The following is a 27,891-nucleotide window of genomic DNA, read 5'->3' as shown; positions in this document are numbered from 1 at the left end:
GATTTCCCACTACCAGAACGCAATATGTATATTTATTGGAAGTCATTAGCATCTCTCAGACCTAAATGCCAATAACAGAGCAAATGTGATTTGCCTAGTCTGAATTCTTTCTTTAGAGTAGGTGTTACAATGGGCAATGCTGTATTATAACTTACACCAGACATAGCTATTTCCTTCTGGTTTGGCTAACCCATGAAGGTGACTTATTCTGATAATTGTGAACATGGTACAATTTTAATTCAAATATTTTTGACAGATCAAATACATCAAAGTATGATTGTAAAGCTACTTTTTATTGATTACAGAAATGGTGTTTAATGTTTAGTCTCTAGTTTTCAAAAAAAGCAAAAAGTATTTCAGTAATGTTTCTTTCTTTTCTTTGGAGAGGAAATAGAAAATATGGATTGAGATATGTCTTAAATTAATTGTGTTTACAGCAATGATATCTTTAGTTACTGTCCTATTCCCTGTTGAGATTTGAGAAGACAATTTTATCTGGATGTATCTGCTGTAGACATTGTGTTCTTCCTCAGTTTTGAGAGTGATAATCAGAGATGAACTTTTGTTGATGGCTGTGTTCATTCTACAACTTTTTAAAAATAAACTATATAGTAAAATTTTGCAATAGGTAAAAATTTTTAAACTATATGGAAGTGTGTTTAAATGTTGGCTAATCTTTTTAATTATTATTATAAGTACACTGGTAGTATCTGTCTTGCAAGATACTGTACATAGTTGCTATGCTGAAAGATGCAAGAAGTTTGTATTTTCATTAAATTCAGGTTACCCTAACACTACACTGTATAAGTCCAGTCACTGGAATTCTCTTAATTTTTGAAGTACTGTAAATACTAAGCCCTTAACAAAAGACACTATGGATGCACAAATGAAAGTCTAGATAAATAAGTCTTGTCTGATGCAACCTAGATGGTACCTACATGGTAAAGATATTCCAAGGGTAAATAACTGTCCTAACAGCTCTATTCACCACATTACTGAGTAGCTCCATTGAAGCCAGCTGAACAGCTCCTGGGAGAAAAGTTGCACAATAATTGGTTAGAGGAACAAATTATTGATGAGTGGGATGACACTCTGGCATTGGTGACAATGGCAAGGCATATTTTATTAAAAGAATCCGATGTATTAAATTAGATTGTACTGGTGTCCCTCTCTGTGTGCAGTTAACTGCTTTTCATACCTAAACACATCTTTTCCATGCATGCTGCTAGTCTGAATTATGCATCTACTTTGCGATACCTAGCTTTAGTGACTGTTTTTGGATATTTGGCCTTTCAGATAGGTATAGGGCATTTGGATAAAATAATAGTTTATTTAATGATTCCTTTAGATAAGTTTATTACTTGTGAATGTTCATATCAAAAAAAGAGTTTTATCTTATTATTTCAACATTACAAATTAATTGCCTAATAAAATGTATGTTTAAAAACTATGCTTGTTTTAGTACTACAGTATATGAAATAAACTTACTTTTAATATCTGTGAAGGACTACAGATCTACTCCCAGCATACCAGCAGTAACATCTCAAGAAATCTTAGCCAGATTAGATGAAAGTAAGTTAAAAGTTAAGGGCTATTTTGTGTACATTGCTAATACTTATGTGCCAAAGCAATGTCTATCAGTTGCAATACACTGGGATCAGATACAGATGGTAGGTATCAAATTCTTCCACAGTAGCTAAACAAAGTGTTTGCAGAGGAGAATTTATCTTTGAGCAAGCTGCTGAATTTATCTTTGCCTCAGTTCCCTGGCTGTACAAGTATATATGTCATCGTGTACATATTCAAAGTGTGTATTATATGTGTGTGCAGCCATTTGTGGAATGGCGGTTTGAATCACATTATTTTCTTGTACTTGTTTCATTGAGCAAATGAGAACCTACATTATAAGAAAGTTGAGGGATTTGCCTCTCAAAAAATCAATAAAAGACCGAATAATCAAAGCCAGACCTCCTGAGTACTCATGAGCTTACTTTAGTTACACTATCATCCTTCCTCCGAAATGCACTTTTTCTCCTTTAACTATAGACAAGACACATTGCTCCTCTCCAAACATGCCTCTTCCTCACATGGTGACAAAGGATTGACAGTTTGACAGTTCTTGGTGGAAAAGCTGATACAAATATTCATGACCTCTTTGTACTGTGGCAAGCATTCTTTAATTGGGAGAAAGGACACACTGCATCCTCTTGAAACTGATGGCTTGCCAAGATCATCCAGGCCTATGCAAACCCAAGTGCAAAGTGTTTTTACCTGCCCTCTTGGTGGTAATAAAATGAGATGCATTTAGAGATGCATCAAGAGATGCATAATAACCATTGATCAATCTCTACATGGCAAAATACTCCATGCTTCTGATCTCAGCAACACTGCTTTGCAGATGTTGGTAGTGTTGTTCCTCTGCCGACTGGTGGCATCTTAATGGGGTGTGGTTCCTGGCCCTGCTTTGACCCATGATTAGCTGCGTATTTTTCTAGCTGTTGTATTGTACACGTGAAGGGAGAAGTACCCAAGTAGCACACACCAAACAAAGATGAGATGTGTAAGTTGATTGTGAATGTCTTGGGACATCTGCCTAGATTAGCAATGTGGCAGTAAAAGATTAATTATGTAAATACAGATTATTCATCAGGTATGACTGGACACTGCTTATATTAGATAAAGAAATTGTGTACCAGAGGAAAGACAGCTTGTGACTAAGGCACTGAACCCAAAGTATGTTGTCAAAACCTTATTCCCTGGGAGTTTTCTTCAATGGTTCTTATGTTTTATTTCTTACCCCTTGGTTAGTGCTTACTTTGCCCTCTTTTCTTTTTACTTGTTGGCTTTTCTTTTTACTTGTTGGCATGTTGGTCAATAACTTTATCAATAGAGTAATAATGATAAAAATCAGTACTTCTTGTGTGCAGTTTAACACACAGTATGCACTAGAGAAACCTAATTAAAAACTAAGAAGTAGCAAAACCTTCTGATACAGTTTTGAATTCTGTTTGAATATTGTTGTTCACAAACCTCTCAACTCAGTTATTCCTAACTCAGTTACAGTCTTGAAGCACTACTGTAATTAAGACATAATGTTGTTTTTACAGCAGTATGTGACTGTTATAATTTTTTCTTGTTTCCTAACTACTTATATTAATGGGAAAAAAAACTTTTAAAAATGCAAAATATAACCATTCTTCTACAATCCATGTTTCAAGCTATTTCTCTTTTTATTTGATTGGGAAAATAAACCTTTTTGGGCATGATAAAAACATTTTAGAAATTTACCTAACAGTAAATAAAAAAAAAGCAGATATTGCTTGCCTTCTGATCAGCTTTGTTTTTTTCCCATCTGCAAATTAAATTTTATTTTGTAATCTCAGCACTCTTCAAACATATTTATGATTCACATCCTAGAGAGATAGCCATAGGCTCATACTTCAGGATGTGTTGGGTAAGTGCTTATACTTTTGGAGTTTTAGAAAATATAAGATTTAGTTATTCAGCCTTTGGATATGCAGAAAGTAGCAGCAGAAATAAACCCCAACAAGATAATGCATTATTGTGATGATAATTCAACAGTTTGAAATCATTTTTGACTGCAGTTTTCTGTTTTTGTGGGTGCTTGAAGAATGCTATTCTATGTGAGTGTTGTTAGATATCATTTACCTGGGATTGAAGGGATTTAAATTTGGCATGGCAGTTAAAGGGAGTTGTGTATGTTAAAGACTTTATATACCCATGCTTGAATAAAAGACTTGACCGTGCTCTCACATGGCAAGAAATAACTTCACAATAATAGGTGTAATTTCCCATCTCAGACTAACAGCTTTTGTGTTGTTCTATTATTCAGTATTGCCAGAAACATGCTTTCTTCTCAACATAAACTGTAGATGGCAGTAATGTTGTGCCATCATAATGTAAATGATGTGAAGGGTAAAGTAAAGTAATGTAAAGGGTACATAAAGTAATGTTAAGGGTACATGGGCTGGAATAACTAAATTAAAGATGTGTGTAAAAACCTATGTATGATTTCAGGTTTTGAAGTGACAAAAAATAACCAGTCCTTTCTGGAGGTGCTTCAAGAAGTATTAGAGCTGCTATAAGTAGGTGGTTTAGATTAAAAACCTGAGATCATCCATGGGTTTTACACGCATCCTTTAATTTAGTTATTCTAGCCCAACTATCTTTTTCTCATTTCCTGTGTTGTCTGTAGCGGATGATGCCTCCTCTTCCCTTATAACCCTTCAGCTTTCCACAGCTTTCCATAGCTTTCCACAGTCTCTCTTTGCCTCCTGTAAATGCACTCTCCCGTTGCTCTTCTTCTCATGAGTGCCTTCCCCAGGCAGAGGCTTACTGATCAGAGCTTTCCTTGGATGGGGATGTGTGAGCTCACAGACTCCCTGATGGGGTCACAGTTCTGGAGCTGGGTATTTCTTCGCTCTATACATATAATTGTATGTGTGCACATACGTGTGTGTCTATATATATGGAAAGCAAAATTTGAGAGAGATTAACAATATTAGAGACTCATTGCCTATGAAACAAGTGTTAGCAAACATTGGTCCACTGTAAACACCCATTCTACAAATAAGATCACAGCAATACTCCTGTTAAAGATGAGGATCTCTGCCTTCCTTACTTGAAATTCAGGACTGAGTCCCAGCAATGCTTTCCTCAATGGGTTTTTTCAGTTCTCTTAATGGCTTTGCTTTAGCCATGGAAAAGGGACCTGGTGTCACTCCAGCCCCAGTGATAAAAGAGCCTGTATATATTCAACTCTATGTTGTATCAACTCTCCTGCTTTGTTCCAGTTGTCTGCCTCCTTATTACCCATCATTGTATGTTAAATTTACTTGTTCTCTCTGACTTGCCGAAGGTACTTACCAGCCTTCTCCATATGGTGAATACTGCTGTCCTTCTTGAATGAAATGAGTTAATTGTAAGGAGATGGATATGTGGTCTTTTGTGAGACAAGAACTATGTTGTGATTTCTTCATGACAATTAAAAAAAAAACTTTTTTCTGGTGATAGTAGGGATTTTGTTACATTAAATGTAAGTATATGTCACTAAAGAACAGTGTCACGTAACAAAGAAAGTCCTTGTCTCTGAAGGATGGGAAATGAATCTAATCCCTCATCATTATTTCTGAAAACATTAAAAAAATCCCTAATGTCCAATTTCTCTTTTTGCTTGCACTTAAGTCCTCTACATAATTTTACAGTATCCACATCATTTACAGCAAATAAACATAATTCTTCATAGTGGAATCACGTCTAGATGTAGGATTTCATGTTTCATTAATATTTATTACAGTTTTAGCTCACTTTTTATCCCTACCAGAAAGTTTTATGGCAGCATTCTTTATTAAAAAAAAAAAAAAAAATAGTAAAATACCAAAACTCTCTTTGACAACTTTTAAAGACAATTCCTGAAGCAGATGTTCAGAAACAGACATTTTTTATATAAAATATCAGTGGGAAATAGTTGAGGTTTGTTTGTTTGGCTCTTAAGAAAATTAAAAAGCCTTTCTATAATTTTGATTATAACTTAAAGAGAAAGTTTTACTGTACCAAGGATGTGGTTGTATGAAAGGTGAAAACCTTAAGAATTTAAAACCTGTTTTTAAAACTAGAAATTGTACTTCTCTTAGCAGTTTTCTTTTCTAATGCATAGAACATGCATGTTCTGTTACAAAAACTGATAATACAAAAAAAGTCATGCACGTTTTCATAACATCTGCTCCATAAGCATGTGTAAGTATTAGCAGCAGTGAATAAATAATTACTCATGATTAATACAGCTGGAGCAGAACAGAAGAGTACTAGGCTCTTACAATTTTTTTTTTGTTATTAATATAATAATTTGGTTCCAATTCAGACTGAAAATCTAGAGAAACTTCTTCTATTTGCTTGCAGTCTCCACTGAGCTGAATTCTATTGGCATCACTGGTGAACTTTCACTGTGATTTTATGATGATGCAATCTTGAGGATGTCATCTCAAAATAAATTCTTTGCACTGGTATAGCTTGTGGGTCAAAGTACAAAAATTGCTAGTAATGATATTTTTCTGTTAAAGAAAGAATTTGATCTCACTTTTAGAGTAAGTTTGAAGAGTTGGGAACTAGAGAAACTCCTCTCCAATTCTCTATTCCTGAATCCTTTCATACAGTGTTCTGAACAAGACTAGGAAGAAAGAAAATTCAACAGAGTCACTTCTGGGAGTTGATTTTTCAGAACAGAACCACCATTATCCATGCATTTGCACGTACATTGCAAAAGATAAAGCTTTGCTTATGATACATGGGAAAGATACTATGTTCACAGTCTGTGCACAAGAATGACTGAAGAAATTACTTTTAAGGTCTAATTCCAGTTATTCAGGGGGGCATCCAGGTCATGGGGCCTTTGTAACATTGAGATCATGAGCCATATGTATGTCAAGGTACTGTGCATTTATGAAGTAGTTGCAGGCGTTGTGGTTTAGGAATGGTATTCTCTAATTTAGTGCTCCCACTAAAACCTGGAGCCTTTTGCTCCTCCCTGCCGCTACCTGCTCCCTTGGCTGGAGAGGAGTGGAAGCACAAAAGGTAAAGATCACAGGCTGAGATAATTTACTGGAAATAGAAATGAGGTAAGAAAACAAATAGCAACAGCAATAATACTAATAACAAAAATGTACAAAAGAAAGAGAGCAATTCACATGCAAAAGGCTCACTGAGCCTAACCTGGCCCAATCACAGCCATGCTACGCCAACCATTCCCTCCAGCTCGGAACCAACAAACCCCATCAATCCCTCTCCCCCACCACTTCATCTGGAAGGAAACCCTTCTCCCCTGAAGAAACTGTCTTCCCTCCACCCCCACCAATGATATGAGGTGGTATAGAATAATCTCCATGTTCTAGCCATGCCTGCTCTGGCTACTACAAAAATTAATCCTGTCCTGGCTGGAACTAGGACATTATCCACCCCTTATTCTGTATCATTAATATCATGCCCAAATCCTACACCTTCCATTTCTATACATAAATGTGTGTGTGTATATATATAGTAGAGGGGGGGTTATGTATGCATATACAGCACTGGTATAATTTCTGTAGTCAATGGCCATCCCTGCAAGATGTCTGTTGAGTTCATTTAGTCCATGACTGTGGGTTCTCTCTGTCCTAGGTATCTTTTAGGGCAGGAGGGCTGGTGTGCTGTTGGGTGGTTGCAAGCTGCATCAGGAGCTCACAACTGGTATATCTGGAGCAGTCTATATCTATGGTCCATGGCGCTTATGGCATACAGCAGCAGTGTCATTCAGCAACTGATATTATACAATTCAACATTACAGACTGCTCTTACCCAAAAATCAAATCCCCTTGAAGTACGCGTTGTGTTTCCCTGTCCCTTTGCATTAACCACCATGTGCACCCAGATCCTTGAGCAAAAACAATCCCACAGATGGCTTTGCCTTTGCCTTAGAGGGCAGGACTAACCCAAACTCTCTTCCCTAACATGTATTCCTCATATGCACCACAGGGACTTTATCCCCTTTTCTGGTATGTAGAGTCTTTCATGGAGCAGGGCAAACTCTATTAGTAGAGCCTCTGGTATTAACTAACTAGATAGCCTCTGCTAGATGTAGATTCCAATGTTTGAAGGTTCCACTACCCATTGCTTTGAATGTGGTTTTTGAACAGTCCATTGTATCATATAATTTTCCCAGAGGCTGGTGCATGAGAGAGAATATGATACACCCACCATGCTCTCTGGCCCAGCTGTCTATGAGGTGATTTTTTAAATGAGTCCCATTGTCTGACTCAGTTCTTTCTGGGATGTCATGTCACCACAGGATTTGCTTTTAAAGGCCCAAGATGGTGGTCTTGTCAGTGGTGTGAGGCACAGGGTAGTTGCTTCCCCTATTGTAAGAATGTAGTGCTTGCCTTGGTTTGCAGGAGTGTGATGTAATCAATTTTCCAGACCTCCCTCTATTTCTATTTTGACCATTGTCCCCCATACCACAGAGGCTTTTTTGCTTAGCCTGCAGCACATTTCACAGTTGTGGATTGTGTCTGGCTCACAGCGGCCACAGGATGGAGGTTTGCTGACTTGCTGTCCCACTTGTGGCCAGAGGGCAAACATGCGAGTGGCTGCACCCGAGTCTCTGCCAAGACTGTTGCGGGTGGCAGTGATTGCTTCAGCGTGGGTAGCACAGCAGAGGCACAGAGCACAAGGAAAACAAGGCAGAGGAATAAGGGAAGGACACTCGTCTGAATCTCCAAAAATTTTATCTTGAAGTGGGGCAGAGCAAGTGACAAATCTGAACATGAAAGGACTACTTTTAAAGGGTAGAGGGAACATGGGGAGGACACAACCTTTGACCAATAGGAAGGCATTAGGGGAGGGGTGCAGGGTAAGAGCTTCCCAATAGAAGCCAACACGGGGAGCGAGCAAACCTTACAATCCAGTTCTGCTTTGAGGAAGGGATGAAAGACAGGGAACACTCCAGAACCAAAGGAGTGTGCTATCTTTGACAGACAGGGGTAAGACAAGGGAACAAGGGAGGTATACAGGTGGATTGACGTGGATTGACATACATTTTGGCAGGGAAAACTGTGGTAAACAACTCAGGACTGAACCATTAGGGAAGCCAAAAGGGGTACATAGAACGAACCATTACAAACTTATAACAAGGAATAGTAAAACATACTACACAAGAACAAACTGTAAAATAACAGATTACCACAGTGGATAACCTGGGAGACTGTGTTCATGGTTAGGTCCATCCCTTTATTACAAGCCCATCTGTATATTGAATCTCCTCACTTATGACCAGAGTCATCATGGGCCCACTGAGCCAGAAGAAAATCACCCTTACATTGCCAGTCCAGATACACCTAAAACTCTTTAATATTGGAAGTTTAATTTACCTGTCTGTTGTTGTGGTGTTCTTCAGTAGCCTGACTCTTGAGTATGACAAGACATACCTGTATGTCTACATGACATACAGTCAACTTCTCTATTTGGATAGTGATGTCTTGCTAGAATCCAGCAGCCCAGGTAGAGTGCCCATCTCTGTGCTGGCAATTGATCTTTTTCCATCAGCCTAACCACTCCCACTCATGCTCCCATTCATGACTCAGTGTACAGGTAGAGCAGTAGCCATTTCTTTCATTCACTGATATCTAAACTCAGCTGGTCAGCTTTCAGCACTGCAATTGGACTTGATCCAGTTTGTCCCCTAATAACTCTTGTGACTTGTCACGTAGGATTCCATCCACATACCCATTGGAATCTGATTATAATAATCTTTCCATTTTACTCCAAAAAACTGAATTTCCTGGGCAGGTGCCTTGACCTTATTTTGCTTTGAGACAGAACTGGCCATTAGGAGGATTTGGACTATCTTCCCCCCTTTCTCAAAAACTTCATCTGCTGTGTTGCCACACACAATGATGTCATCAAAGTATTGCAACTATTCTGGAGCTTCACCCTTTTCCAATTCAGAATGAATGCATGGCAAATTGTGGGAACCTGGACTCCAGTTCATACTGAAGGTCCGGCATGTCCTTCACAGCAGCACTCAGTGGTGGATGAGGGTCACAGAGTCAGGTTGGTGCACTGTTGTTGATGATGCACTGTTGTGGCAGTGATCAGTATGTTGTTCTTCCACCCTCAGCAGTCCCACAAAGGTCCTTTGAGAGACCAGGCAAGGTATTCAGTTGTGTCATTTCCTCTGTCTCCACAGCACCTATCCCAAAAGCCCAACAATGCCCTTTTGAGTCCTTGAAATAGCCTCTCCTGAGTTAATCTTTGCCAAGGGTGCATGGGGTCTCTGGGCAAATCAGAATGGGGTGATTTTGCCATTCATTCCCAATCAGGCTCACCTCAGGTTCCAGTACTGCCAGCTGTTGGCACCCCCTCTGTCACCCCAGAAATAGAGATAGATCATGCCCCTCCAGATCTTGATGGTACCAGGGTACATTTTGTGTCAGTGTCAGCTAAAGCCTTATTACTCTTGTAGGTCTGATGTGCCAGGGCATGGGATCCACACAGTCCAATAGATCTGATTCTCCCTTTCTTCCACATGGCTGGAGGCAGGGCCCCTGTAGTTCTGGTCATGGCAGTCATTGCTCAGTTCTTGTAAACATGAACTGGAGATCTCTTCAAGAGGATCAGAAATAACATTCAGCCCTTCCATTCTGTCTGAAGACTTGCCCACTGGAAACTGGATTATCCTTGAAGAATTTCCGTTGGTGATTGTTCTTCCTCTCAATTAATGTACTCTGCTGTTAGGGCAGAGGTGGGTTTTCCATCCCACTTTCTCACGTCCTCTCTGTGGTCATGCAGGTAAAACTGCAGGTTACCTCGTGGTGTGTACCCCTCTCTCCAGCAGAGGGGTACATGCTCCCAGCAGCAGAGATTCTGGTCCATACTGGCAGGGGCATGGGATGTTTTCTCTCTACGTTGCTTGAGTCTTTCAAGTCTGTCCGCAGTCTTGTTCAGTCTTTTCACAGTCGAGGCACAGGTTGGTAGGGAGGAAAAAAGAACTTCATATTGTCGAAGTTGGGTGATCACCTGAAGCAGTGTTTCTTCTTCTTTCATTGACATCAATGCCAAAGAGTTGGTGTACACTCCATAGAAACTTCTGCCACATGGATTGTGTACACTGGATCTGATCTGGATCTACAGGGGACTGTTTGTTATTTGAGTCCCTATAGATTACCTCCAGCATGGCTAATTCTTTCAGGTCCTGGATACCTTTCTCCATGGCATTCCACTTGTCTCAGTGCACTATTAGGTCATCCATGAGAGAATACTGATCCCTCATGCTTGACAGATGTTGCCTCCAGAGGCCTGAGAGCTTCTGTCCTCTTTCCAATTCCCTTGCCAATGCCTGCATCCTGGAACAGGCATCCCAACTGCTTGGCATCTACCATCTAGTTTCATATTGCATGTTGTAATATCCCAGCATCAGAACAGGCAGGTCACAAGAGCTCTCCTGACTGGTGGCTGAAAGGTTTTTGCATATCTTGCAGCTCACCTGACGGTAGGGATCAGGTGATTCTCTCTGGCCCTGCTTCTTCCTCCTGATGGGAGTGCCCTATTCCTCTTCATCCCTCACTAACTGAACTAAATTTGTCTTGAATTTCTTTATAGGGGCGCCTGCTACCGGGACAAGTTGCTCATCTGGTTCAGCTGCAGTGGCCACAGTGCCTGCTGGTGTGTTTTCATTCCCCTCCACCTGAGGATGTTATCTAGTACAGGGTAGTGTCCAATAAATCATAGTCTGGGTCCAGCACATTGCAATAAATTGCAATGTAGATTGCTCCAACAACTGGGCATTTTTCTCTCACATTCCATGCCACTCATCACTATCCACCATCAGGGCAGATCTCTGAAAGATCATGTTAAAAGTCTGTTATTTAATTCTTATGTTGTGCAGACTGCACTGAGGAAACCTGGTAGACTTAGCAACAACAACCTGCTTTCCTTAACATCCAAAGGCAATTCAGAATTTTCCAAAGCTGTTGTACAGGGCTGATGGAGGAAAGGGGGTAGAAAGCTGGGGAAAGTCATCCTTCCCTTCTCCCCCAACAGACCGGATACAGTTTTTACTGGACTACCAAATAGTGCGCCTGAGGCAAGGGTAGGAGAGCAACACTGCATACAGACCCCAAATGACCATCATTACATGTTATGATGTGAATAACTGTTATCACACAGTGCATCAACAAATTCTGATCCTTCTCACTTCTCTAAAAAAGAGCACTGCAAGGAGGACATACAGGAGTATATATGGGGTTAAGTATCGCAACCACATGGACAGATGAAGCAACATCGTAGCCAGTGGCTCTGTACCTAATACAAGCTTAGATGAAGTTTGTTTCCAGCCTGCTCTGGACAGATCTGTTGTTATCATAACCTTTGTGACTCACTTGGCACCAAATTAGGCTGTCATGCTTTAGGAATTGTATTACTGAATTTAGTGTTCCTACTGAAACACGCCAAACTCCCCTTAGGTGGGATGGAGAGGAGAATTGGAGGTACAAAATGTGAAGATCATGGGTTGTGGTAAGAACAACAATGAGGTAAGAAAACAAATAGTAATAGCAACAATATTAATAACGAAAGAATAGAAAAGAGTGATTCACATGCAAAATGCTACTGAGCCTGACTCGACTGCAGCCACATTACCTCTGGCTTGGAGCCAGCATTACCCCACCGTTCTCTCCACTTTGCTTTCTTGACCAGAAGGAACCCCTTCCCCTGGAAGAGACTCCCCCCCACACCCCTGGCAATGATGTGAGGTTGTGTAGAATAATCTTCAGGTTCTAGCCATGCCCCCTCTGGCTACTGCAGAAATTATCCCGGTCTGGCTGGAGCTAGCAGAGTATGTATATAATGTATACCTATGCTCCTAGCAGAGTACACTTATCTCTGGATTAATAGCATGTCCCATTTACCAAAAGAGACAGGCTTGTTAGACTGTGCTACAGCTTCTATGTCCTTTGCACAGAATGCAAGAGGCAGAGATAAGGATTGATGATAGGATGGTGTGTGCATAGTCTCATGCCACTGTGAATTCAGGATGTAATTTGAGGCACAGGCAAGGACTTAGACTTTAGGAAGATGTGTTGGGGAAGCCCCCTTAACAGATTGAGTATGCTGCCTTTTAGACCCCTGTGAATTAAAATACACTCAAAGAAAATTAAAATTGTTGAAAACTGAAACTAAGTCAAATTTAACTGAATTTTAGTAATGACAAAACAACACAAAATATTTCTACACACAGGCAGTTTGGGGATAAAGGGTGGCAAAAAACTTGTTGATAAAAGAAGACTAAAATATGTTTTACACAGCAGGAGTAAGAAAACAGGTTTAGAGTGGTGGGAATTACATAAATGTTTAATTATGTTGAACAGAATATTTATTCAGTGATCTCAACAGTGCATTGCTAAGTTTGAGGAGTTATTCTTGAATGCCTACCAAAGTCTGTTATTAAAATAATGTTTGTTTATTTGAGAGACTTCAAGAAACAGAGATATGAGAATTTTTATCCAAACTGAGATGAAAACCAGTTGCATTTCTTTTTTTTTTTTTTTTTTTTTAGCTTATACTTCATATGAGAGGATTCTTACCTCAGAGTAGTTCATCTATAAGGAGCAGAGTTCTTGTGAAGATATAGGACCCCGTCTGATCTCATTTATATTTATATAAATAAGGAGCTAAGCTTTCAGATTGGCACTTGGAGGAATTAAATGCTAATTCCTGGGCTAGTTTTTCTGCATAATGTATCTATCATCATACCGACAAAGAAAGTTTGAATTTAATGATTTGATAACTTACCACTGTCATCTCTTCTGATTTGCAGATGGGCTTCTTCCGCCGGAGGTACAAAGAAATCATTGAGGCTGAAAAAAGCAGAAAGGAGAATGAAGATAGTTGGAACTGGGTCCAGAAAAATCAGTAAACTGCCCATGAAAACAAAACTGCCCAGTCATGTGACATACACTCGCTAGTCTATAGGTCCTGCTCTCGTATCTTCCATATGTGGAAGAAGGAATCTTCTCCAGATTTTTTGGAGACCCCATTGATGTTGTGCCTTTATTACTCCAAAAAGCTAGGGAACATATCCTGAGGCAACCACTGCAGCCATGTCAGGTGACTGGAGCAATTCACACTTCATTTAAAAGTTTAACTTTGAACTTTGGTAACCAAGCTGCAGTGCAGAGCAATATTTATGAATCCAACAATGTAGTATGCCCTCAGGGGAAGAATTTTACCTAAGAATATTTTTTATAAATACAAGCTTTTTATATTGAGTATGTCTTTATATTTGTATCAATGTTTTATAATTTCTATTGAATAGCTATATAGTTCACTGAAGCACTGATATCTGGCTAAATCTTTGGAAAAACATACATATATATATATATAAATTCTATTGTACTTTTAAACATCAATGCAAGACAGAAAAGAGAGATTTGCAGATAAAAGTAGCTGAAATCCTCATATGCTTAATTCACAATGCTTAGTAATATCATATATAGATAATTTAATAGAAATAAGCCAAAATCTTTTTACTGTCTCTTTCTTGAAATTCAATTTGGTATTTGATTTATAAACTACAGAACCTAAAGTAATTCACAATTGTGATACTCTGTATCTTGAGTCTGTCTTTTACTAGCCTGGATGGGAGAGGATATAAACACTTCTTCAGTGACATGTAGCAAGATGTAGCTTGCTTTGGCTCACTGAAGAAGGCAGCACAGAATGTTCTCTTTGTGAAGTTTTCTTTTGCAGTCTCTAGGACTGTACAATTAACATACCAGAAGGACATAATTGGGTAAACCACTATGGCATTGACAAATTCCTTTAAATAATTTTTCTTTAGAAAAGAAAATTAAGTCATATTAATATTAAGATGAATAGTTTAAAAGCTACTGTTAAAGATTGTGATCTGTTGCTATCAAAACAAGTGATAAATTGCTACATGCTGTGAGCATTATGTCTTTCAAGTCTTTGTTTATATGATAATTTTAAGAGAGATAAGAAGATGCAAGGCTTAAAATGTTTGGATATTTGTGTCTTGAGATTGCCGATCTCAAGGGTGTTCCAAGTACTGAATGTATTTCCTCAAGAATTTAGAAGCAGGTTTAGTAAAGGCACAGGTGTTACTGGATCTCAGCTTGCCACTTGTATTGCTGGTAATTCTTTAACAAATTATTTGTTGAATTAGAAAAAATCCAGTTGTAATTAATTCAAACACGTTTCTTCAAAAAGCTCTTGGATTTCTGAATAGAAATACTGGAACTTTTTAAGACTTGGATTTAGATTCTACTTGTATTTTACAATTTGTGTAAATAAAGAGTAAATGACATGTTGGTATAAAATCCATGTAAAGGAAAGAAGGGCCAAGCTCTGTGGTAGAAAGTGAAACCAGGATTGAAAGGCTGCAGGATGTCTTCTTCCTTAAGAGTGTGGTAAAAGAACAGCTGAAAGTTTGCAAACTTGAATGCAGAGAACGTGCAAGAAATCTGCTTGAGAACAGGTCTTGCTCTTCCTTGCCATATTCATGATAGCTTCAAATTATAAAAATGGGCCACATTCCTATTCCTGTTGGCTTTTTACCACTACCATCATCAAGTGTCTGTTATTACTACAGTATTGACCAATATTTATTAACTATTAGCTGTCTGCATGCATTAGGGAGAAAATAGTTTTAAAGTGAATTAAGAGTATTGTTTCAGCATCTGACAAGAAAAACTCACAAGTTGCTTGGGTTATCTGAGAGAGAAGTTAGACCTGATGTAAACTCCAAGCCTGCAGACCATTTAAGCAATCTTTTAAAGTGGCGAAGACTTCTGCAAGCATAACAGTGAAAACAGTCCTTTCTATGCCTAAATACATGAATGATAATGACCCCACATACCAAGTCAGTGATGTGCAGGTAGCGCAGTTTGCTGAAAACAGTAGATATGAAAAATTTTTCTTTGACAATATTTAGTACCAATTTTCTTGAATGTCTTCTATTTATGGGCACATTTTGGAGTTTTGCACAAGTTTAAAGCTTAGTATCCATTTGCCATGGAAACATATAATACTGCTTTCACTAAAGAATTAAGGGAGTCATGGAATTAATCCCAAGTCTACCCACTTGCTAGGGTTTCTTGGATATAAATGAAAATAGAATTTTGTTCATTGAATGTGCATTGATTAAACTGGCGTGATGACTAATTGCTTTTGGAGCTTGGTTTGCATGCACAGTAGAGTACCTGCACCATTGACCCTTTTTTTTTCTCAGAATGTTATTGCTTACATATTGTGAAATTGTATATTTCTTTTTGTGAACTTGTGGTTGGAAGAATGTGTTCACTCTTACTTATGTCACCTGTATTTAGAAGCTTGTGTTCACCTGTATTCTGATTCACTTGCACTGTTTTGGAAATGTGATGCTTACAAAAAATAAAACTTTTGGAATTACAAATGAATGCAAAATTATCCTAATAATATTTTGTCAGTTATTTACCTTGTCTAGCTCAAGTACTTTTCCATTAAGTGGGTGAGACATTTTCTCCTGTATATTTGAATTAAATATTATACGCGTGTGTTTATTTGTGTGTGGCTAATAGACATCTTTTATTGTAATTCTATGATTTATAACATCAAACTGTTTGGAGACAAAGATTACAGCTGACTTGACTACAGTATTTTAAACCCATGGAAATAAAATAAAGGTAGTGAGAATTATTTGTATTTCATCCATCTTGCTTTATCAACATCAAATTAAACCCCATGTGATTGTGATACTGACCTATGTTAAGAGTATCATCCTCTGTAACTTGAGTTCTGTTTCAATCTATAAATTTGAATAAAAGTTGAATTTTTCAGCTTCACGTGCTTTTCCTGCAAGGATTTATAGTCCATAGTGGCTGGAATATAGTAACTGAATAATATGTTTGAAATTACGTTTTCAACTCTATACATCCCCATGTTTACTGCTCACCTGTATAGGGAGCAGAAGCTAGATGTAAGCTTTTACTTCTACAACTCTAAGTGTTTCAATGGTCTCTAGCCATACTAAAGCAGTTTGTTTCCTCAGTGTTAAGACTATTGGCTATATATCGAAGAACAGGCTGGGCAGAGTTAGGACCTGACCTGTGACTCAGAGCACATTTGTACTGGTGAAAGACCATAGCTTTATGTACCACAATGCCAAAGACATTGGAGAGTTCCAAGTAAATGTGGTTTCTGACATGAAGATAGCGCCCTTCAAAGTAAAAATAAATGTTCTCAGTCACTGCTGGGCAAAAGTTGTAGGAGCAAGCTGCTGCCAAAAGGAATGCAATCCCCAGTTTGCTTTTGGAGATTAGTGGAAGCACTAGTGCTGCAGCAGCTAAAATAATAGCCAGAGATTTTTGGATGTACTAAAATCTTTTTGTTATCATGTGAGCCTCTGTGTGTGTGTATGTGTGTGTGTGTGTATGTGTGTGTGTAAGCAAGCAGTGTACATCCCCTTCTGGGGCCAGAGGACTTATGAGCTAATGATGCCCTCTGTGGGGCTCACTTCTTATCTTCTTGATAAGCAGAGAACAGCAGTTTGTACATAGCAGGATTTTGTGTACTGGGTTACTCCAGACAGCTTTTAAGAACCCTGTAGGACAAAGTGGCTTTGTTTTAGAAATCCAACCCACAACCTTTAGCACATTTGTTTCTTCCCGTTTCACCAAAGGAAGAACTAGATCAAAAATCAAGAAAAATAATATGTTTTTTAACAATGGACAAAATCATCTCATTTGTTAGCATTCTGTTCAGCCTGGCTCATGCGTCTGGATTGGAGCTGGTCTGACATTTTGGCTCTCTATGCCTGCCATTGGCCTGCTCTTTGGATTGGACGTAATGGAAGTTTCTCTGCTAAATCTTTTCCATTTAGTAGTGAAATACCCCTTGAAAAAGATAGGACACTTTCCCCCTTTTGGGTCTAGTGGGTGCATATTGACCTGAGTAGTCCTGGGTAAGATGTCTTTTATTTTATTAAAATTCTGAGTGCATAACATACAGAATAATTGAGATCCCAAAGGCCTAAGGACAGTGTCATGGGAGTCATTAATAGTGCAAAGTAGATTTTAGTGTCCTCTGGCCCCACTTTGCTTACTACCAGAATTAAAATTAAAGACAGCTATTTTGTATAGATTCATATGTACAAATGAATTTAGCCATAAGACTATTTACTACAGTAAATCCAAAATTTCAATACTTTGAATGGCTGCAAATGGAGATTTTATTTGCAATTGGTTTTGACAGAAATAAAGAATTAATGGAGAAATGAATCTTACTAGTAAAACAGCAATGAAAGTTAGTTTATTGTGTCTTGGTCATGCTATAATCTCCTGTGAGTGTTGGAAAGGAATAATTCACATATTTCTAGTTCATTTCTATTGCCTTTTAGGTAGCTAGTGCCATTTTAATGCTTGAACTTCTAGATATGCAATGTTTTAGTAAATTACCCTGCAGTTCAATAGCCATAAAGAATCAGAAATTAATGAAGTAGTAACCTTGAGCAGAGATGTTCCTGCTGCAGACCTTCATTCAGATATGATGTATTGACTTGCATGAAATTATTCTAGATTTATACCAACACAAGTGAGAAGGGACTCAGATGGGCTCCCCTGAAGCTGCAGGACACACATCATGAGACCAGCTTTGCACTAACCTGTGTAAGTGGTAATGTACAATAATTTTAATAATATAATATAATATAATAATATAATATAATAATATAATATAATATAATATAATATAATATAATATAATATAATATAATATAATATAATATAATGTAATATAATAATATAATATAATATAATATAATATAATATAATATAATATAATAATTACAAGCAGATTTCCTTTGGACTTGCAATCTGAGATCTGTGTTATTCAATCTTAATGACGCTGCTCTGTGCTATAGTCAAAAAGATAAAAGGAATAGTAAAGGAAGTGATTGTTTTATCCAGCAGAGATCACTTCATAGAGAGAATGAATTCTGTCCTACATCAGTCTCTCAATGGAGATAGGGCACTTGAGAACCAGGCATGATTTGCCCCTTACCTTTCTCTAACTTAAAGGATCAGACTAATTGCTAAAATTATTATTTTACCATGTTGATTTTAGGTGAATGGCACAGAGTAGGAAACTGACAATAAAGTGATTACCTATTAAGAGGTCAGAATACTTGCTCAGTATTAAATTAATGTAATTTATATATAGGATTGGATAGAAGATTATAAAAATGTGGTAAAATACTTTTCTCCATTTTAATTTTTAGGGTGAGGGATGAGAAATCTAATCTAACAGTCTGTGATTTTTTTTTTTTTGTGAGATTGCCAAATACCAGAATCAAGGTAGCATGTTGCCCTGTTTCTTAGCTCAAGACTGTATCCCTGACATGGCTTCATCAAAGGGGAGACCCATGTTTCACCTTGGCCAGGGGGCACAGGTTACACCTTGTCTCATATTCTACTGCCTGCTCATCTGTACTTGTCCCACTCTCACTCCCATTCTACAAACACTACCAGCTTTTTCCCCTGGCCTTTTTCTGAAGTTTTTATTCTGCTTTGTAGCTGGTATTACCCTTCTTTCTCAAATTGTCTGAATAAGAAGGCTAACTTAAGGGATTTTTCCCAACCCGAATTTAGTTTGAAATATGTCACTGTTTTTTCAGACACAAAAAATTTGTCCTGAAAACCTGGCAGTTTGCCCAATTACATCAGCAGTTCTGAGGCCTATGGGAGGTTAGGTCAGGAACTGTGGTCTTCTCCTCAGATTTCTTTCCATCAAACTTAATAGCCAAGCTGAAGTGTAAATTGTCAAATAACTAATAAATGTGAAATCTGAGGGAGGTAGAGAGACTGACAGACAGACATGTATAAGACTGAAACTTATTTTGGAATAGACAAGTCATATAATAAAGGATAAGCCTGCCAAAGTCAGAACCATTCAAAATTATGTATGAGATTTTTTTTTTTTTTTAATTCTGAAACAGTTAGGGACGTGGCTCTGGAAGGTCCTCAGTTGCAGCAGTTCCAGTCTCCTATTTTCATTGGCAACTCTTCCATATCTTTCCTTTTATGAACTGAACAAAGTCCAGTAGAACCAGTAAAATTTTCTTTTCCTTATTATTCTTGCTAAAGACTATTCTAGCATTTTGTCTTGATGGTGCTTTTAATGGTAATTTTCATCTCAATTTGTTCTCTTGTCCTCAAAGTCTTTTAATGTAAGGAGTTCCTTTCCTTCCTTCCTGATCTGAGTGGATCTTTCTTGAATACAGGTGACCAAACACTACTTCCTGAGTAAGATACCAATTTAAACACAGAAGAGCAAAAAAAAAAAAGTAGGTCTCTTTGAATAAAATTGATTGAACCCAGAAAGATTTGAAATATAGCCCAGAACTTGATTAAAACCAAATGAAGGTAGATGGTGGTACGAAAAAATGGATATGTTTTTTTCAATAGTAAAAGAGGGAGAGAGAGAGAGAGAGAGAAAGGTGGGGCAGCGGGGGGGGGGGGGAACAGGGAGAGTGACAGGGATTAGGTAGAAACATATCACCCTCCCAAGGGTCTCAATGACGTCTCATGGGTTCCCTTCATCTGGTCTTGGTGGTGAGGGTCCCCTGCCGCCCTGCCAAAAAGTATAGAATCCAATGGATCAATATACGTTTGGGCTAGGTGGGAATGCCCAGATGTCTCTCCTGAGGGGGCTAGGTTTGACACTCTTCCTTGCAACACTGTGCATCTGTTGTATCATGTTGTAGTGCTCTGGTGCGTGGTCTGGAGATCTCTTTGAGGGGGGCCTTTGATGGGCCATGACACCTCTTTGCTATCCCTCCCATGAATGTGGCTCTTCCCATGGTGAAGGGGCCCCTGCAGCTGGTCTCTTCTGCACAGCAGAGGATGGACATTGTCATGGTTTGACACTGGGCCAATGCCAGGCACCCACAAGAGTCACTTTCTCACCCTCCCCTGCCACAGCTGGGCAGGGGAGAGGAAAAGGAAAAAAAATTAATGAAGGATTCATGAGTTGAGACAAGGACCAGGAGAAAACCACTTCAAGGGCAAAACAGGTTCACCTTAAGGTTGCAAAGTGATTTTTTTACTAACAAAATCAGAGGATAATGAGAAGTAAAATAAGCCCTTAAAACACCTTTTCCCCTACCCCTTCCTCCTTCCCATTGACAGCTGCTTCACCATGGTCTTCACCATGGCCTACAGAGGAATCTCAGCTCCAGCGCCTGCAGCACTTTCTTCCCCTCCTTTTTCACTGACCTTGGTGTCACCTTGTTGTTTCCCTCACATGTTCTTACCTCTTCCTCTTTTCTGGCTGGAATTAACACTGTCCCCACTTTGTTTTGATTTTCTTCTTAAATATGTCATCACAGAGCCTCTCTCATTGGCCCAGTTTTGGCCAGTCACATGTCCATCTTCAGAGCCATTAGGGATTGGTTCTGCTGGACATGGTGGAAGCCTCCAGCAGCTTCTCACAAGAGTCACCTCTGTGGCCCCCTGCTACAAAAAAACAGGCTGTGCAAAGCCAATACATTCTCATACTGCCCCACCACCGAGTAGGCTGGGTGTGCAGGTGTGCACAAGAAACTCAGAGGGGATACAGCTCAGACAGCTGTCCTGGACTGAACAAAGGGATATCCCAGATAATATGGCTTCATGCTCAGGATATAAAGTGAGGGAAGGAAGGGAAAGATATCTGGAGTTACAGCATTTGTCTTCCCAAGGCATCATCACGTATGATGGAACCCAGCTTTCCTGGATATGGCTGAACACCTGTCCACCCATGAAAAGTGGTGAATAAATTTATTTGCTCTTCTTCTACAAGCAACTCTTGCTTTACCTATTAAAGTGTCTTTACCTCGACCCAGCAGTTTTCTTCTCTTGTATTCTTCTGATTCTTTCCCCTATTCCACCAGGGAGTGAGTGAGCAAGTAACTGCATGGGTCTTAGTTGCTGGTTGGAGTTAAAACATGACTGTCAGTGGTCATCTGTTCTAGACTGAATAATAGAACATAATAACAGAATAAGGAACACCACGATCAGTTTAGTTTTTTTCAGTCTTGTGGGGTTTTTTTGTTTGGGTGATTTTTTAAAATGTCTTTTGTATTTGGAGTGTGAATTATCTCAAAAGCTCTTTCCCCTCATCAAAGGCTACTTCTGAGGAAAGTCAATATTTTAGACTAAACATATAGTATCCTCAGTATCAAATATCCCAAGCTTCCATTATCAACCGCTCCAAACATCCAATTTCCCAATAATGCTTTTGAGCCATCTCAAACCTCACCAAAGTGATACCTAAACATTCTGATTGTTTCCATTGTTCAAACATTTCCCTTCCTCTGGCATAGATCTTAACAGACTGATTTACTGTCTAGCATTTTTACATCATATAGTTGATAACAAATACCTTACCTCTGCCTCCCCAAACATATGCTACTGCAGCAAAACATTGCAAGTTTTTCCCAGAGGAAAACTGTCCTTCAGATGCCAATCAACAGTATTAATAACAATAACAAAATGAATTCTACTTCGCTTGGCTCATCCTAAAAGGCTAAAGACTTGTCAGAAACATGACTGAAATTTAAAGGTGTCCTCATAAAGAATATTGAAGAGCCATAATCCAAAATAGCAGGTGACAGCTCCATCTTCTATGTCTTTGTGATGCGGCAATTATGTAAACTGATGTGCTAATGAATGTTTAAGCCATACTCTTTTTTTTTTTAATCCTTTCCTGCTGAGATAAAAAGCTTTCAATTGTGGCAGAATAAAAGTTCTGGAGGACCAGTTCTCCTTCCTGGGGGGTAGGTAGGCATTCAAAGCAACACCACTGTTGTCATGGCAAGTATTTGCATACTGAAAGAAGTGCTTTGGGAATGTGAAGCTGGATCCTGTGGTAGTCTGTTATTTTACAGTTTGTTCTTGTGTAGTATGTTTTACTATTCCTTGTTATAAGTTTGTAATGGTTCATTCTATGTACCCCTTTTGACTTCCCTAATGGTTCAGTCCTGAGTTGTTAACCACAGTTTTCCCTGCCAAAATGTATGTCAATCCACGTCAATCCACCTGTATACCTCCCTTGTTCCCTTGTCTTACCCCTGTCTGTCAAAGATAGCACACTCCTTTGGTTCTGGAGTGTTCCCTGTCTTTCATCCCTTCCTCAAAGCAGAACTGGATTGTAAGGTTTGCTCGCTCCCCGTGTTGGCTTCTATTGGGAAGCTCTTACCCTGCACCCCTCCCCTAATGCCTTCCTATTGGTCAAAGGTTGTGTCCTCCCCGTGTTCCCTCTACCCTTTAAAAGTAGTCCTTTCATGTTCAGATTTGTCACTTGCTCTGCCCCCCTTTGGGAATTAAATCCTTGGAGATTCAGACGAGTGTCCTTCCCTTATTCCTCTGCCTTGTTTTCCTTGTGCTCTGTGCCTCTGCTGTGCTACCCACGCCGCAGCAATCACCACCATGCGTACCAGTCTCGGCAGAGACTCGGGTGCAGCCACTCACGTGTTTGCCCTCCCGCCACAAGTGGGACAGCAAGTCAGCAAACCTCCATCTTGTGGCCACTGAGAGCCAGACTAAGGATCCTAATTTTAGCTGTGAGCAAAATTTCAGTGGGAGTTTTGGTGGTAATGGAGTGTTTGCAGAATCAGTCATAGTCCTTGGGCCTGCTGGATATATTTAAGAAGAGAAGTTATGATTAATGTCAAAATCCATTTAGTGCTGAAAGTTTTTCACCAGGGACTAGACAGGCACAAAAAATCATTTAAGGTAGACCATTGGCATTTTTAAGATTAAATTAACTCCTGGATAATTTGAAATATGTTTTTTTAAAGCTGAATACCACCACCCTTCCTCCTGAGCTGTTGTTTTGTATTTTTGATGTTAGCCTGGTGCCCAGATGTTCTAAGTTGTGTGAAATAAGAGAAATGCTTCAACGCTTATGTAGGGCTAGAAGATCCTACAGTATTTTAATATTTATACTGATAGATACTGATTGATCTCAGTGATACAAAAAAATCTGAATCTGTCAGTACTTGAAAACTCTGTGGTCAACCCAAAGTGTGTGAAAGGGAATGAAACACAAAAGTTTGGTTTTAGTAAAAGTGATATTGGACCTAAAATGTGAAAGCAAGTTGTTCTAGTTTGAAGCAGTATTCTCTTTGTCATTCTGTTCTAAACACACACTGAATGATAACTAGACTTTTAGAGCAGCAGGCATGTTGTTATTAGACAAGTTTTCATTGTGATTTTTATTTACTAGTTGGACCCAAATTACTAAAATCTCAACTGCTAACTTTGTCAATCAAAGCATTCCTGCCCTGATCAAGCAGTGATATAATAGTCTTAAAACTTTGGGTTAAGAAAATATGGGTCGTATCCTCTAATATGAGTACTGTCCTCATTTGTCCGGAATTTGAATCATTAATGTATTCAAAGACACCTTGAATAATTAGGAAAATCTCCTTAAATTGATTGTGTCTCATGATGCATACAAAAATAACACAGCAGCATCCTGCTGTTCACCTATTGCAATGCCAAGTGCCTTACTATTTAATGCCATTCTTCTTTTCTGTACCATTTGTTTTATTGACCTGGTGCCTTGGACTATGGGAATTGCAGAACTGATAGAGCAGGGATCCTTCTTTTACATAATTTGGAATGCTCTCAGTTCGGTCTATTACTTCAAAGACTAGATTATGGATGCTACAAACCTCACTACTTGAAGCCTGGATAGACCTTGAAACCTGGTGTTATGGTTTGACGCTGGTGTAATGCCAGCGTCCTCATGAAAATGTACCTTTTTAAATAATTGCTGTGAGATGTGATCAGGAACACAGCAGAGCAGGTCCAAGCTTAAAACAAAGGGAAAAAAACTTTATTAAACTACTACTACTATAAAAGACACAGACACTAAATCCAGAATGAAGATCCTCTAAAACATTCCTCCTCATCCCACTTAATTTTAAACAAAACCACAGTGAGACACCACCCAAGATTCCTGATCAAGTTACCACCCTCAGTTAATTAATACTCAGTTTCTTAAAGGAGACAGAATTCTCTCTTGCACCACAGACTCTTTCAGGAAACACAATTGCTGCCCTTGTGTTTCCATGTCACACATGGTAATTGCCCAGAGAAAATTTGCTAGTGTGACACTCTCCTTTCCATGTCACAGTGCTCTCACCACTGTGCATGGACAGACTGCTCATAGGGCTCTTTTAAGGATGCTTTGCTATGGACTAAAAGAGACAACAGTTCAGCTTCTTATTTTGGGACTACAGTCCCTCCCCATTTTCTCCTCCCCTGGGGCCAAGGGTCTAAGAACAGAGATCATCTTCTTCCTGACAACAGAGGGCATCACCATTCCCTCCTCAGCTTTTCTCTGTTCTCTCCATTCCTGTGCTGGCAGTTGCTGAAGCAGGTCTCTTTGGTTCACCACTGCATCCCCTTAAAATGCAGTCTCTATTGTAGGGGAATTTGGTTCAGTCTATGGCTAGCAAGAAATGTCTAGTCAAAAGCCACTCCATCATCTCCTCCCACTTAAAAATTTCTTCTTCTAACATCTCAGGTCCTGGACTGTTTCTCTTCTACTATAAATCGAGGAGGAGTAATATTTTACAAAGCCTTCATTTTTTAGGATAGGGTTAAAAGTTCAGACTCCCCGGATGGCTGAAATCTCTGCTGAGACTTCCAACTCCCCTACTGGGCATCTTCCCCCCCCTTCTCCTTCTCCTCTGCTGGCAAATTTACAGGTGCCATTGGACTCTCTGTCTCCTTCCCGCTGAGGAGGGAACAAAAACATCTCCGCTTCTCTCTACCCTTCCGCCTACCAGAGCTAGCTCAGTTCCAGTCCTTCAGCCCCCTCACCTTACCTCGACTAAGCTGCATGGCTTCCCCTCCCCTGCCCGGCCTGTGGCTGGGCAGGGGAGAGTCTAGACTCATCCTATGACTGGAACCAAAAAGAAAGCTCCCCTGAGAGTTCTTGCTTTTAACCCCCTGTGTTCTCAAAAGCGTGTCCATACCTTCAGTAGTCACTCCAAGTGCTAATATCTAAACCTAACTACTGATTAGTTTGACTACTGACTTCCTGAAAAAATTCACTTCCGTGTCAAACCACGACACCTAGAGAGAAAAAAAAACCATTAAAACTGTAAATACATTTGGTTGATAAACCCATTCTTTTTTGTTTAGGCAGTTTCATTTCCTTATGGCAAGCACTTGCAGCACAGGCCTGAGGTAATTGGAACGGCTAAGTGAATGCAAATCTGAGGAAGTTTAAACACACTTACATCAGCTTTATAGACTAAAGCTGATGTAGTTCTTGAGCAGTCCAGCAGTGATCAATTCATTATCATTACAAACAGCCTGCTTAATAAAACCTACAGGCTATTGAAGACAAGATGACTGTAAAATTAGAGATCAAACCAACTCTAATATTCACTAATGGATGTGACCATTAGCCTTCAGCCAACTGCACTGAATGAGACCCTGGTGACACTTTTGAATAAAGTACATTAGGGATTGAAGATTTTGTTTTTTTAATTTAAGGTATTGATTTTTTTTATTAGGAGATAAAGTAGCTGAGGAAAGAAAGAATTTGGGAAAGATACTGGAAGTGGAAATGAATGAAGGTTGCCCACTGACTCACCTTAAATATTCCTTTCATAGGTTTCTGCAATATTCAGCAATGAAAAGGAAACTCTGAGAGAATATTTTCTCCCCACAAAACTTCATCTGTTTACTTTACAGTCCACTGATGAGCAAGCCAAATGTAATTGGAGGTAAAACTGACACCATGTAAACTCAAGAAAGCACCAAGTTGTTGTGTACACTTTTGTATTAATGAGATCTTGAACAATAAGTAGGGAAAACACCATTTCTGTTCTCTTGAGTGTTTTATTGTTAAAAAGCTGAGATAACATCTTAACAGAAATTATGATTTTTACAGTCTTCGGGAGGCAAGCAACCTCTTCACAACAGCTATAAAAACATAAGTAGTTTGAAAGATACCTTGATGTCTAAGCAGTGGTCCAATTTCTCTATTAAGAGTTAGCCTCACATAAAGAAACTTATTCTGTTTAATTTTTGTTGTTATTGCAGAAATGACATTAAAATAAAAACTTTTTTTCAGCTTTGATGCTTTCATTATTCTGCCTAAACTCCTTTTATGTTATTAGCTTTCCACAGCTGCTCCCAGGATTGGTTCAGCCTTTTTTAGTTCTTTTATAAACCACTTTATTATGTCAAAGTTTAACAGGGTAAAATAATATATAGTAGCACAGCCACAGCACTGGAAGTTACATGCAAATGTCTAGACAGGATTTCTTCACTGGCAGCCACCAGGATTTTACGTTAGTTATGCATTTTAGGCTTTTCTTGCCTTTGTGTGGACTTCAAAAAGCACATTAAGAGAAACACAGGATTATTGAAAAGCTTTCCTTTTACAGAATTTTCTGATGCTTTAAACAGAAGTTTCTGTTATTCGTGCCAGATGTCTGTGTGATTCTATGCTACCACACAATATTTTACATCTTTCCCATAGCAGTTCTGTGCAAGTGCTCCACTCAGAGAAGAGGAACCCACTGCTCCCTTGTCTGTAGCTTGCTCAGGGATGCTGCCATGTGATCATTAGTCCAGCAAGCACTGGCCATGCTGGCATGTAAAGACCAGGTTAATGGGTTGAAATGGCCTAAAATTGGAATGGCTTTAAACCAAAAGAGGGTAGATTTAGATTAATGTCTTGGTTTGAGCCAAATTGTGAGGAAGCATCCTGAAATGAACATGTCTTCAGGTTCAAAAAAGAATCTCTGGAGGAAAGTAAAAAAAAACCCTGTTAATTTAACAAGCAGAGTGCTCACAAGCATGAAAAAGAAAAGAAAAAATAATGTTAAATAATAAAACCTCTCACTACGGAGATGAGCTGGTAAATTCAGAGTCCTTTCTGTGGGTGTAGTCCTTTCTGAAAGTTTCCCTCCAGGATCCAGAGCTGGTCTCTGGGCTGTGGTGTGGCGGAGCCCCCAGCAGTGTTCTAGTGTTTCAGACAAGAGAAAAGCTGAGCAGTTCCAAGAGAAGAAGAAGCCACAGTCCCAGGAAAAGCTTCTTGCCTCAGCTAACTAAAAAAAAAAACTAGCTAAAAATCAAAGAAAAACTCTCTGTCTCTCTCCAGAGAACAAGAGAGCCGAGAGCTGCAGGGAAAAAAAAAAAACCCGAGTGAATGTCTTGGGTTGGCTTCATCACTTCCCTAAATGTGTCCCATGCAAAACTGCATGTGTTTTGAACACAGGCGCTGAAAGAATTCCACCACCTTTCCCCCCCACCCCACTTTGATCTTAAAGCTACAAGA

The 27,891-nt window shown here is 39.1% G+C and overlaps 1 protein-coding gene across 8 annotated transcripts in view; it reads left to right on the top strand.

Moving 5' to 3' along the window:
• The window catches only part of ITGA9 (integrin subunit alpha 9), a 265,797-nt gene extending 249,573 nt beyond the window's left edge, over positions 1–16,224 (top strand). For all 8 annotated transcript variants that reach the window (XM_068201244.1, XM_068201235.1, XM_068201190.1 and 5 more), the window contains one exon: positions 13,364–16,224. In XM_068201244.1, the coding sequence (XP_068057345.1) occupies positions 13,364–13,462 (99 nt within the window). In that variant the 3' untranslated portion in view covers positions 13,463–16,224. The remainder of the gene's footprint in view (positions 1–13,363) is intronic.
• Positions 16,225–27,891: the final 11,667 nt, after the last annotated feature.

This window comes from Anomalospiza imberbis, chromosome 1 (assembly GCF_031753505.1).
Source record: "Anomalospiza imberbis isolate Cuckoo-Finch-1a 21T00152 chromosome 1, ASM3175350v1, whole genome shotgun sequence".
NCBI classification, from domain to species: domain Eukaryota; kingdom Metazoa; phylum Chordata; class Aves; order Passeriformes; family Viduidae; genus Anomalospiza; species Anomalospiza imberbis.
This window is presented reverse-complemented; position numbering and strand designations above follow the sequence as displayed.